Source organism: Pelobates fuscus, chromosome 3 (assembly GCF_036172605.1).
Source record: "Pelobates fuscus isolate aPelFus1 chromosome 3, aPelFus1.pri, whole genome shotgun sequence".
Taxonomy (NCBI): domain Eukaryota; kingdom Metazoa; phylum Chordata; class Amphibia; order Anura; family Pelobatidae; genus Pelobates; species Pelobates fuscus.
The window spans coordinates 368,851,206-368,865,326 of NC_086319.1; the positions used below are offsets into that span (position 1 = coordinate 368,851,206).

The 14,121-nt window shown below is 38.7% G+C and overlaps 1 protein-coding gene across 1 annotated transcript in view; it reads right to left on the reverse strand.

Moving 5' to 3' along the window:
• Window positions 1-3,895: 3,895 nt before the first annotated feature.
• The window catches only part of ARIH1 (ariadne RBR E3 ubiquitin protein ligase 1), a 34,638-nt gene continuing 24,412 nt past the window's right edge, over window positions 3,896-14,121 (reverse strand). The window contains exons 9-14 of the mRNA XM_063449373.1: window positions 11,384-11,455; window positions 11,075-11,205; window positions 10,379-10,436; window positions 8,941-9,201; window positions 7,592-7,704; window positions 3,896-6,079 (exon numbers count right to left, since the gene is read on the reverse strand). Coding sequence (XP_063305443.1) covers window positions 5,995-6,079; window positions 7,592-7,704; window positions 8,941-9,201; window positions 10,379-10,436; window positions 11,075-11,205; window positions 11,384-11,455 — 720 coding nt within the window. The 3' untranslated portion in view covers window positions 3,896-5,994. The remainder of the gene's footprint in view (window positions 6,080-7,591; window positions 7,705-8,940; window positions 9,202-10,378; window positions 10,437-11,074; window positions 11,206-11,383; window positions 11,456-14,121) is intronic.

Below are 14,121 nucleotides of genomic sequence, written 5' to 3' on the forward strand. Positions count from 1 at the left end.
AAACTCACCTTTATTCCAGCACCATCACAACTGATGATTTTAGCAATCCAATGCTTTTCAATGGAAAAGCATTGGATTAGCTGAGATCTTCAATTCTGATGATCTTAGCCAAAGAGGTAGGGCGGGGGCCAAATGCAGCACTGGCCAATTAGCATCTGCTCCTAGGGATACATTGAATTAATGCAGATCTATGGGGAAAGTTTAGTGTCTTCATGCAGTGTGAAAATGCCGAACGTCAGTACTGCACGCAGGAAGCACCTTTAGTGGCCGTCTCAGTGACTGCCACTGTTAGTGTCCCTACGCAGTAATGTAAACACTGCCTTTTCTTTGAAAAGGCAGTGTTTTCATGAAAATGCCTGCAAAGACATACTATACACACCAGAACAACTGCATTAAGCTGTAGTTCTTCTGGTGACTATAGTGTCATTTTAAGTGGGCTGGTGGTGAGCCAAATACCAGGAGCCTTTAGCCAGTGTCCTCTGTAGTTCAGTCAGCCTCCTATGCTTGATAGCAGAGATACAGGGAAAGATTTAGAGGGTGTAAAACACACAAATTTATTAAAAAGTGAGAATTCACAGGGCATTTCAAATTTAAGGCCAGAGTAGACAAGCTGATAGCACAGCTGACTCCTGGAATGTTTCAGGTTTGGGTATTTTGACCTTACAACTGAAATTCTCTGTTGAGTGACTAACCCTGACAGTGTTGTCCCAGCTCCTCTACTGTCTGTGTGTGAGGTGGAACAGGACGTGGACATAATCATTTTCCATCTGCTTACTAACAGCCTCTCCCACAGGAAGTGCCCTGCAGGAGGAGCAGGGATAGCAATGAGTGATGCACACAACGCAACAGCTGCTGTAGCTCAACAATTAATCATAGGAAGCTAACTGGACTACAGAAGACATAGGATGGCAAGTAATAAACATCCCTTATACCACAAATGTGATCTAACTCTCTCTAACCTGAAACCTCCCTTTAAAAAAAAAAAAAACCCAAAACACTATCATCTTATATATATATATATATATTTTTTTTTTTTTAACTAACCTGTATATCCGCACTCATGGTCTTTTAGTTAAACCAAGTTTATTGCTTCACTTGGAAGCTGTACATATTGTCGATGCTTCTCAGTCCTAGTTTGTGACTTTTCTCAGGACAGACAACTTGAAGCGTCGACAATATGTGCAGCTTCTAAGTAAAGGAATAAAGATCGATTTAACGAAAAGACTGAGTGCGGATGTACAATTTTGTTACATTGTATCTAAAAGCTGATATCTGGCGCAAAGTAGCATTTGGCAAGAGTGCAAGGTATTTCGCTATATATTTAAATGTTTTATACTCTATCATATGTCCAGATAATACATTTCTTAAACTTACTTTATCTGCACATCTCCCTTCCCCCCCTTTTTCCCCTTTCATATGGGAGAACGAATTCTGTGTCTTCAGTCCCCTAACATGTAAATCTGGCCATGTATGATACTGCAGTTTCACGTAGAGCAATGCAGCAAGCACGTTGGTCAGAACAGTACAGTCTGACCCAATATGGCTGCTCAGCCAGATACAGGTTCTCAAAAAAAAAATCAATATATATAATTTAAACAAAAATAAATCTTTATAAAATATAATAAATGTAAAACAAATGAGAAGTAAATATTTGATGACAATTGCCCTTTAAATTATATAGATCAGCTCATGCAAACACTATATTGCAATTTCTCGTTCTGTTTGTCTTTTTTATTTACCTCTTATTTATATAAAAAAAAATATTTGAAAAACACTTGATGTATGTGTATTTAGGTACATAGAAAACGATTTGATCTTTAACAAGCAGTCTATTTTAGACTCTTAAAATCTGAATCTAAATAAATTCTCATCATATATTGATTCAATATAATGTTTGCCACATTATAGCGTAATAGACTAAAGAAAGAAAGCTTAATATAATGAGAACATCAGATCAATTGTTTGGATCCTCTGTTTTTAAATAAGGACATTAGCCCTATAATCAATATAAAAATAACAATCTAAACCAAATTAAGGTGAAGCATAAACCAACCACCTGTTATATACTTATAACCTCTAGACTGTAAGCTCATTTGAGCAGGGTCCCCAACTACCTATTGTTACGGTTACATTTTGTTATTGTCTCGTTTGGTAAATCCCCCTCTTCTTGTAAAGTGCTGTGGAATAAGCTGGCGCTATTTAAATACTACTACTACTACTAATAATAATAACCACTTATACACTACACATTCCCAAACAGCTATAAATCTTTATTTTTTCCGGTGACCTTCTTAGTGAAGTGATAAGTACTCTGAGCATGTGCTAACTGTTCAAATCAATTTATTTCACTTTCAGTAGCTGTGAGCACTGCACTCTAAACCATACATGTAATGGTGCTGTAAGTGTGCAAGAGCTCACATCTCAACTCCTGCAAGTGGAGACTGAATTGAAAATAACTAGCAGTTATTGGGTACTGGTGTTGTACCTGTACATGGATAAAACAAAAAAAGGCTGGATGTGTCAAGCATAGAGTAAATGCAGGTCTTCATGAAAATAATACAAAAATCAAAAAAAAAAATTAAAAAAATATATATATAGGTACATGGGAGGCTGTGGCGTGAGGTTCCATCTCACAAAAACAATATATTACACTGATTGGACTCCAGCTGGGGAATGACAACCCTTCCGTCCTTCCAACACCCCTCTCCCCCCAAAAAACACAGCCTTAAACCCTGGTAGAAAATTAAAACATTTCTACCTTTATTTCTTCATAACCAAATGATAGACTTTAACCCCTTAAGGACGCATGACATGTCATGATTCCCTTTTATTCCAGAAGTTTGGTCCTTAAGGGGTTAAACCCACCGAGCAAAGATATAGAAAATTCTCAATGTGCCTTGTGTGTCTACAGTCTGTCTCATTTTGTTATGAAAAAACAAAGGTACGTGTGTTTTTCTTTTTAACAAGGTTTTTCTTTTTGGTGATCCCCGACTGGGGTATGATCTGTGTAATATACTACACAGTATCTGGATAGAAAAAGTTTTTAAAAATTGCAACACTCATCTATGATGTTAAAAGCAACATGTCTCATTTAGCCACGGCAGACATAACTACAGGTTATTACTGCTGGAGTGAGTTCTTACTAGGAAGTCATTTTATGTGCTATGGCTTCCAAGCTCGTGTTCAAACACATAAGGTGAGAAAGAAATGTCTGCACAAATTGACTTTTTTTTTTTTTTTTTTTAAACAGGTTGTAGGTCCAATACTGTGGTATATATTCCCCCTTTAAAAATTACAAACATATTTCAGTGGTTGTTTTATGGCATACTACATACCCAACAAAAGGTGAGAAAACATACAGCCCTTATTGAAGAGTTTGTTTTTTCTTCAACAGTTAAGAAGTTTTAATGCTATACACCTTTGGAACAATGCATTTTCATCCTGCTACCCTGCTGTCACATTTAGTTCTGTACTTAACGCAGATGTCACCAAATATTAACTTTATCTAAGTTAATTCTACATCTATACAGTTCCCTGTGTCTGAATCAGTTTGTATAGTTTCCTGAGCACTGTTTTCATAAAACGCATAAGGAAAAGGGATGAACTTTTTATCAGTCAAGATGACCCCAAAAAAATAAAAAATCTTTAAAAGGGCAGAGCTTAAAAGCATGGGTCTGCTTCAGTTGCTAATCAAGTGTACCCACAATCAGTAAAATTAATCCCACGGAAGGGCAATCTGCAGGCTGTATCTCAATATGAAGATCTAGCACAGGAAAAAAACAAATATATATATAAATCCAGCGGAGGTAGGGGAAATATTCATTAAGACACAGTTGGTCTTATAGAAGAAGAAAAAAAAACACGACAGGGACATATGAAGGCAGCTTTTTTTCCCCACTCTCCACACTGTTATTTGATGTTAGAAAGGGGATTTATGTATAAAGGTCTGTAGATTTTTTTTCATAGCTGTGTTAGGTCTTTCTGTCGAATAGTTAAGGCATTTAAAACACGTCAAAGCAGAGAAGTGTAAATAATTAGTTAACAAGGATTTAAAGGATATTTTCTACTTTTGCATACAAAGTGCAAACACTTTACAGGGACATTTTTATAAATTTGGTGACTTTTTTTGTTTTTGCATAAAACCTCCACGCAATAAGGCCTTAAACATTGAAATGTGTAAGTAGATGTGTACATATATTTGTATGAGTACATCCAAATTAAACCTTTAAGGTAAAAGGTTGACTGGAAATTAACATAAAGGTTTGTTTCATTTTAAAATGTTTCCTTTCTGCTTTAAACGCAGTCTTAGGTATTATGATTTGTCTTCTCATATAATAGAGCTTTGGTGAAAACATTCTAGGCCCCCAATGCATTCTATACCTGGGGTTAATATGTCAAGGCTATGATAACTCTGCTTATCAAATTCCTGCTATTAAATAAATCATTCAGCACTATCCAAGTGTTGACCTTAACATGGAAAAAAGTTAACACCATGTGTGTAAATAAATGAAAACTTACAGTTACAATATGAAAAGGAAAACAAAACAAAGGAAACACACTACACTACAAACAATTTAAAGGCACAAAAAAAATGTTTGTTTTGTTACACAATCTTAACACACCAAGTACCTTGGCTTATCAGTGAAAGACGTTTTAGGCTTTTAAAATGTGACTGTTATATGGTCACACAGCTCTGTAGCAAGAGTTCCTTAGCACTTTCCCCAAAGGTTCATGGAGGGAAACTAACTGAATTCTTAACATACAAATCATCAATCCTCTACATATACTTCTCTTTAAAACCCCTTAAATAGACACTTCGTTACGCCACGCTCTTCCACGGTGGGCTAACATTTTAATTCTTTAAACTTAATGCAAATAAAGAATTACTGTTCTCCTGCTTTTGAGCTGGTCCTTAGTTTATTTAATTAGACCAGTCTGCTCCTTCTAATACAAGGGCCATTATCATGGGGTTGTGTTGCAGTGTATGAATCGGTATTTGAGAACTGTGAGTGCCATCTTATGGCAAGCTGTGTCCGCTCTCCAACATCCCGGGAATAAACAGCACAGCCAGAACCAGCCATCTTCAAGAAAGAATAAATATTTTTTTTTTTCGGTTTTGTACTTAAACATGATGCAAACACCGTGCGTCCCGCCTCCTCCTCCCTGCTCATGCAGATGCACTATTTACAAGTTTGAAAAATACTGCTGTCTTCTTTTCATTTTAATCTTGTTTTTGTTTTTAAAAGTCATGTACAAAGCTATTTTTGTTTGTTTTTCTTCTTTCTTTTTTTTTTACTTTTGAAAGCTGTTCAGTTCCAACCATGGGTTAGAAAAGGTGCAAGTGGGTTAGGGTGGAGGGTGTAAATGAGTAGAATATTAGGAAAGTGGCAAAGATGCAGGAGGGTAATAGAAGAGGTCAAGAGAAGATAGGGAAGACTGAGGAAAATAGACAGAGGGGAAATCTGTTTGGTTTTGAATGACTGTCCTTTCTAAGGAGCCATGATATGGAAATCAGCATGACAGAGGGAAGCAGAAATTGGGAGGAAAATTCTGCATTTAGCGGAGGTTCCTGCACACACAATATCCCATTGACAGCCAAGGAGGCAGCAAGGCATTGTTTAGCAGTTTACCAAGCAGATCAAAGTTCTGTTGCCTCCTTTATCTACCATGGGTTTTAAATATGCCTACAATACTGTCAAACCATTTCCTCTGCTAGCCGCTTTCCTTTTATTATTACAATATAATTTACTTTAACTTTCCATTAACAAAACAACCCTTCCTCCCCCCCCCCCCCCAAAAAAAATTAAAAGGGGGGAAAAAAAATAAAATAGAAACCCAAAGGCCAGGCGGGAGCACGCAAGAGTTGAGAGCAAAAGAGAAAAGGGAGAGACGTCTGAATGTGCAGGGGGCCAGCCTCAGGGGACAGAGCTGCATTTAATGGGAGGTTGAAATCTAGTGTCAGGTGGCAACAGAGGTTTTGTCCCTGGGGACGGCTCAGTCCTCAATATATTCCCACAAGTCCTTCTCATAACCTTCATGCACATGAAGGAGCAGAACTCGCCTCCTGCTCTCGCAGTATCTGAAGGGAGAGATGGAAAAAGGTTAAGAAAAACATAGCTAATAAAAGCAGCATATAGGCAAAATTGGAAATAAGCAAAACATGTGTCAGTAATATAGTTAGAATGTTAAATAAATTAAGCTACTTTGTGTGGTTTGTGAGCACTGTCCTCGATGCAAGCTTTTTAACACAAATACAATTTTCCTATATCCAAACATTATTGGCCAATTCTTTTTCTATAGTTTTACAGTGCACACAAAATCATTTTTCGCACAAAACCAAAAGAGACAGGGGAAGGGGGTAGGGAAGGACAAGAATTGAAAGAATATGGTGAAAATGTACCTAACATGTGGAATGGTTGCATACAATGAAAAAAAAAAAAACTCTGCAAAGTTTAAAAAGGCTAAGTTAATTTTTGTTTGATTAAAGAATTAACCTATAAACTTTACACAGAAAAAAAGCTTTAGTGTTAAAGGCAATGAGCTAATTTACATGGCTATCCCTTGTCTTCTTTTGTGACCTTCAGTCCCTTGATCCACAAGTAATCTCATTATACTTTGGATTCATTCCCCACAGGATGCATGGATTAAATTAAATTTACAACAGAGATTACCAATGATATATCTCCTAAAGTTATAGGAGAACCTGTGTGTGTGTTGAGGCGGAAAATGCATTTGGTGTGCTGGACTTTGGCAAAACACAATAGACAGAGAAATCACAATGCCGAGGTAATCACTTACAAGCACATATTTTTTATGCTAAACAATGTCTTTTCAACTCCCCAAAAACAAATGATACTTTGAACAACTTTATCATAATAGGTTTCATATTTTATAATTACTTCATTCACAAAAAGCCTTCTTTAACCCCTTAAGGACACATGACATGTCATGATTCCCTTTTATTCCAGAAGTTTGGTTCTTAAGGGGTTAAAGGGATACAATAGGCATCAAAACAACTTTAGCTTAATAAAGCAGTTTTGGTGTATAGATAATGCCCCTGAAATCTCACTGCTCAATTCTCTGTCACTCAATCACTTTTTTTTCTTCTGTTCATGCAGTAGGAAAATCCCATTGTTTATGCAGGCCTAGTCACACTTCCCTGCATGTGACTTGCACAGTCTTCATAAACACTTCCTGTAAAGAGTCATTGAAAATTCTGTTTCATTTGGAATTTCTTATCTCTTATCACATGCTCTATACACAAAACTGCTTCATTAAGCGAAAGTTGTTTTGGTGACTACCTTTTAAGGTAAAATTATTTTGATGCCTATAATGTCTCATTAAGTCAAACTCTTGAAGGTTGCAGTAAGCATTACATAGGCGGACAATGGAGAACACGTGGGATAATTCATAAATATAAAACCACACACAAAAAATAAATTAACACACAAAACCACTCATATACAGAGCTGCTGGAAAGAATGATATCCCATTCGTACTCATGGGTCAGTAAGTAGAAGAGTGAATGTGAGAAAGGCTCATATACATATATGCAGAAATGACAACAGTACAGTAACTTGCAGTTACTCACCTGTACTTATCCTGCACTTTTTGCTTAATGTCTTGCAGTGAATCTTGGGAAATGTCTCTTTCCAGATATCCAGACAGAACCTCTGTAGCATTCTCTAAATCTGCCTGATTATTCTATGAACAAAGATAAAACACATATTAGCAGAACAATACAGATGTAAGATATACAACTACCTTTGTATCAAAAATGATGCTGTACATTATGGCATTGTTACAAACACCAAAGGTTTTTCAAAAACAAATTTTAGATTTTATGCTTCTATGGACTATTCAAAACATACTATACATACAGCACAACATGAACAGAACAGAGAAGGCAATACAGAGAATCATGTAACAATAGCATCACAAATTCAAAAACAAAGTTTCAACCAATCCGTCCCTATGACGACAGGAAGATACCGTATATACTCTAGTATAAGCAGAGTTTTTCAGCACATTTTTTTGTGCTGAAAAACCCCAACTCGGCTTATACTCGAGTCAGTGTCTGTTTTATGGCAATTTGCATTGCCATAATACAGACCAGGGGCTGTGGGGGCTGCAGAGCGGTTACTTACCTCTCATGCAGCTCCTGTCAGCTCCCTCCTCCTCCGCGCCGGTCCGTTCAGCACCTCGGTCAGCTCCCAGTGTAAATCTCGCGAGAGCCGCGGGGTCATAGTGCGGCTCTCGCGAGACTTACAGTGTGAGCTGACAGAAGAGATGCATGGACCGGCGCGGAGGAGAAGGGAGCTGACAGGAGCTGCAAGAGAGGTAAGTGCTCCCTGCCAGCACCCCTCTTCCCCCCACTGAACTACCAATGCCACTGGACCAGCAGGGAAGGAGAGGCCCCCTCCCTGGCCAGCTAGGAAGCAGGGAGGGGGGGGGGGGACGAAAAAAAATAAAAATAATAATAATTATAATAATAATTCAATATAAGAAAAAATTATAATAAAAAAAATTAAACGAATTAAAAATAATAATAATAAAATTGCCCACCCCCCACCAAGGCTCTGCAACACTCATACACACACACTGCACTCATACACACGGCATTCATACACACACTGCTGCATTTCCCACCCTAGTCTTATACTCGAGTCAATACGTTTTCCGAGTTTTTGGGGGTAAAATTAGGGGCCTCGGCTTATATTCGGGTCGGCTTATACTCTAGTATATACGGTAAGTCTTTTGGAATTAAATTTAATTCTTTCTACATTTTATCTGTGATACGCATCCATCCACTATTTAAGCGGTTCAGGTAATGTTTCCTTTAGGTAGATGGGTCAGGGAAAAGAATACTAAAGGAGAGCTCTTATCACAAAAGCTAAAGACATTATATACTACAGAGGAGCCAAGCACAGAAGAACTCACCTCAAAGATAATAGATTGGTTGTTCTTCTTGAGGTAGAATGCAAAGACGTAAGTGTACATGAGAGTGGAGCGGCACTGGCACAGAACATCCACAGCCTTTTTCAGGAACTGCACCTCAATCCATGACATGTTGTGCTGCTGCATCTCCTCCATCTTCTGCTTCACCTGGGCATACAGCTTGTGCTCAAATCGCAGGCTCTGCATGTGGTTCATGTATCGGTTGCAGTAGAACAAATATCTCTGTAAGGCCGCTCTGGATCGCTGCGTCAGTAACAAGGCAGAAGGAAAGAAAGGTATAACTAGTGAACAGCTGCAATCAAGGCTAACTGTGCTTAAAGGATCACTATAGTGTAAGGAAAACAAAGCGGTTTTCCTGACACTATAGTGCCCTGAGGGTTCCCCCACCCGTGGCGCTGAAGGGGTTAAAACCTGAGGGACATTGCACACAGACCACTTCATTGAGCTGAAGTGGTCTGGAGTGACTATAATGTCCCTTTAAAGAGGTTTGTCTCAAAGTTCAATTAGTAAGATCAGAGTGGAAAAACAAGACCGCCACCATCTGTAGAACTAAAACACTGATAATGAATTGCCAAGGAGGACTGCTATGTTCATAGACACGATGATGGGGACTACATGCACTGAGCAAAGATCTGCTGCTGGTAGTGATCCTTTTAGTGCACAGCAGCGAAAGCGGAGAGCTTTCACTATGAGCACTTTTTACTTGGGTGAAATGCACAAATGCCTTGGGTATCAAAACATAGTTGGGTTCATTCTGACTGGGTTCGTTTCTAATTTGAGAATTACCAGGACATCAAAGCAAACTTGAAATTAAAGGCCAGAGTAGCTAAACCGGAACATTCTCCCAGTCAGCTACTATGCTTCTATTTAGAATTCACTTTAAATTCCCAACAATTTTCACTTTAGTAAATAAACTTGTATGAATACTTGTGTTTCAAGATCTGTATAAGCATACAATAAGCATTACATGGCACTTTGAGCTGGTGATTGATCAAGATATGGATATCATCTTAAAATTCTGATGGTATTCAAGGTTAACTTGCAGAGAAAACTTACATGGATCCCTAAAAAACAAACAAACCTTAAGTTCGATACCATATGTATATAAACACTTGCACCAAGTTGTTCTTCACGAACTCAAGAAAAAAACAAAATAAAACGCTCATTCCCCAGTGAAGTGAACAGAAGTTAAATTGGGTAGCTTACAAATAGTGAAATACCCAAGTATTATATCTCCAAGCATCACACATTTCAACAACTTATCAAGGTTTGGTCAAGTTAAAAACGCAGAAGTTAATAAATAAATGTGTAAGTGTTTAATAAGTAATAAGAAAACAATTGTGATCGGTGGTAGATCATAATGCAAGTGAATCATAGAATACACGCAGTGTGTTAATGAGTGCTGGGAGCACTGACTCACCTCTTGTGCATCACGCGCAGCCTTTGCATCGTCCTCATTGTAACGATTACAGTTATACCTGCAGAAGTGATTGGCATTAAGTATGGTTGTCCGACTGCATATTATATAATTTTTATTCCCCCATTGTTAATTATTTCCTCTGACCTTGTTCTACTTCTTTTCTTATAATTTAGTTAGTGTTACACAACAAAGTCCATTGTATCCATATACAGAAAAGATATAGTGGTAGGACTCACCTCACCAACATAGCTTACGTGGTGTTTACACACGAAAGAAGTCAAGTAAATTACTCGGTGGGCTATGCTTTATTAACACATAGCAGATGTAACAGAGGGTTTGTTTTTTGGGTGATTTTTAATTTGACATATTTTTCGAATAAATGCTACGTTTTAAAAGTACTTATGTGAATCCTCGAGGTTATTGAAAGCGGTAGTCCATTGTACTTAGACGTCTGAGGGCAAACACAGAGTAAATGGTGTACAGAAGAACAGGAGTGTCAAAACCCATCATGGAAAGTAGAATTTCAGCCACAGTTGTAGTATTTGTGTCTCAAAGACATATATGTTTGAGACCAGAATTGTAGAATGATAAGTTACTATCTATATGGCATACATACAGATCACATAAGAGCTGTCAGGACAACAAAACTAAACAGCCTTTGTCTGTTAAAGGCACGGATGCTTAACTTGCACTTACCAGGCAGAACCATGGGGCTCCCAGGGTCCTAGACAAACCCAACAGAACTCTGCCTTGCAGTTCTGATTCCGACATACCATGTGATTACAGCCACCATCCTTTTCTATGGTAACATGGCATTTGGGGCATTCCTAAATATATATATATATAGAAAGGAAGCCACATCAAAATGATGAAAATGAGTTAATGAAATATTAGCATATAAAGGTGAAAAACATTCTTAATTTTTCACTTCATTTTGAAATTGTTCCAGAAGTAAAGGCATTGCAAGATATGTACATGTCATTCATTATATATTGAAAAGTATACCTTTGTGTTAGCAGCAATCCAGTTGGACGTCTCACTGTCATCATCGCACTTTTTAATCCATTTCTTTAACCACTAGGAAGAGAAAATAGTAGGTCACTGACTGATTTGGTTTACACATGAAATTTGTTAACCCATTCAATTCTCTGTATCCATGCAAAACCTATTTTTGTAGTTCCATTTTAGCATGATTTTTACCACGAAGAAGCCACGCACTAGTTCCTACTCAGATACTCAGTTGATGTACTGGAGCTCCCTTACATTTGTTAAAAGGCTATAGTAAAGCTTTCATCAATACTCTACAGGAAAGATAGTCTCGATAATTATATTCACTGTAGCATGGTCCAGTGCTAGAGGACCCCACGGATCCCATTTAAGCTTCAGAGACTGGGTCTGAGGCACTTCAGGGTCCCTGAAGGCAGCAAGTAAGCTGACTTGGCGGAGGTACTCAAAGTACGGAGCTCCATCAGTGGATACCCTGCGCCATGATATGGTGCATATTTTTAATGTACTGTATAGGTGTGCACTAAAAATATGCAAAAGTATAAAAAAAAAAAGATACTCACATAGGAAGTAATCTGCTACAAATCCCCATAAACAGTGCTTTATGTATTACTCACAGAAGAGTTTTAAATAGTTGCAGTTACAGCTGAACATTAACTCATGTCATCATGTACAGCAGATTTTGTTTGTAGTAAAAAAGGGAAATACTAAAGATTGGTAGGGAGTGGCAGAAATGGTGCGCTTACGGAATTTAAAAAAAAAGTAAAAAAAAAAAAAAAAAAAAAAAAAAAGAGAGAAAAACAAACCCACCACAACTAAAGACAATTTGAAGGGCCACTATAATCTCCATTAAGTGGTCTGGGTGTGGTGGCCTTTGGCTATCGCAATGATACAGCAATGTTTTCATTGTGGAGTTAAACACACCTCTAGTGGCTGTCTTTCTGAGGGTGGTTACCCAGCAAGGAAGCAGTATGACTCTGTTCTTAAATTATAGAAGCATCCAACACTCGCATCCTGGAGATTGCTACCGATGTGGGGACATTCTGGTCACCATAGCAACTTCATCTAAATGAAGTTATGGTGGCACTAGACACGGGACATACTCTTACCATGAAATGGGTTAAACCCCAAATTTTGCCTCCAGCACCGATCTACAGGTTCCACAGGCAGCACCCGATTTCATGATTTAAATTACAGGAATATATCAATGGGGAGATCGTGATTGGCTTAGCACGTCAGCTGACCGCTCTAAGCCAATCAGATGCGCTTCTGCCCTGCAGCAGAGCAAGAAGCCGGATGTTGCCTGTGGATCTGCAGATCGGCGTTTGAAGCAATCGTTGGAGTTGAACTGTTCGGGAGCAGTTTAAAGGGATACTACAGGCACGCAGACCACTCCTGCCCATTGGAGTGGTCTGGGTGCCAACTCCCACTACCCTTAACCCTGCAAGTGTAATTATTGTAAACTGCAATATTTACATTGCAGGGTTAAGTCCTCGTCTAGTGGCTGTCTACTAGACAGCCACTAGAGGGACTTTCGTGCTCATAGAACATGAAAAGTGTTTTAAAACGATGCTGGACGGCCTCATGCTATGTGAGGGACCTCCAGCGTCGCCGTAATCCCCATAGGAATGCACTGTATAAGGCTTTCCTATGGGGAGGTCTAATGCGTGTGCGCGTCCATTGCCGAGCATGCGCATTAGGTGTCCCCCGCCGGCTGATGTCAGCGGGGGAGGAGAGTAGGCGGAGCCTGACCCAACGCCGAGGGACATCGGCACTGGACTCCGGTAAGTCTCTGAAAGGGGTCACTAGAGGGTCCTGCAGTGCCAGGAAAACAAATATGTTTTCCTGGCACTGGTGAATCCCTTTAAGCCCTTAAGGTAAGAGTGCGCGCACAGGGGGGCCTCCTGGCAGTATACCAACTTCATTCAGTTAAAGTTGTTATGGTGACTTAAGTGTCCCTTTAAGTCCACAATGCTTCACAAAAAGAAGCATTTGATTAAAAAAATTGTCCTCAAGCCTGATGAACGCGCAGGTGGCGAACTGGGCTGTTCAGAAGTGGCGCTCTCTGCACTGGATTGAAGGTAAGTAAAGGGTTAAATTAATGGAGTATTTTGTATTAGAAATAGTGGGAGGTGAAGTCTAAACAGCTCAACAAAGACAATGGCTAGAAATTAAAAACTGCAATCACCCCGAGTGTTCAGTGAGACATGGGTTCTTTATTCAACTTTTGGACTGTTCAACCACAAATGCAGGTATGAGCCTTCCAAACCCTGGCAATGCCAACATCTATCTGGTAGCACTGGATTTTGTTAGTGTGTTAAAAAAATAATTCAGCATTTATGTATCAAAATAAAAACATAAAGGTAATGACTAGTTCAAGTTCCCATTGTATCCCCAATGCATCTCAATGGAAAGTCTATGCAAAGCAGATGCTCTGAGCAATTACAGAATCTTGAGTTTAGCTCCACTGAGATAAACAACCAGGAAGTTTGAAAGCCAGGGGGTGTAAATAGAAAAAGAAAAAACATAGAAGTGTCAGTTTCTATTGAAATCAGCACACTTTGCGAAATAAGAAAAAAAAAAAAAAAAAAAAAAGAAGAAGAGGACACATTTCTGGAGTGTCCCTTTAACCCCTTAAGGACACATGACATGTGTGACATGTCATGATTCCCTTTTATTCCAGAAGTTTGGTCCTTAAGGGGTTAAAGTGAAACTCTAGGCATTATTGTCATGCAAAA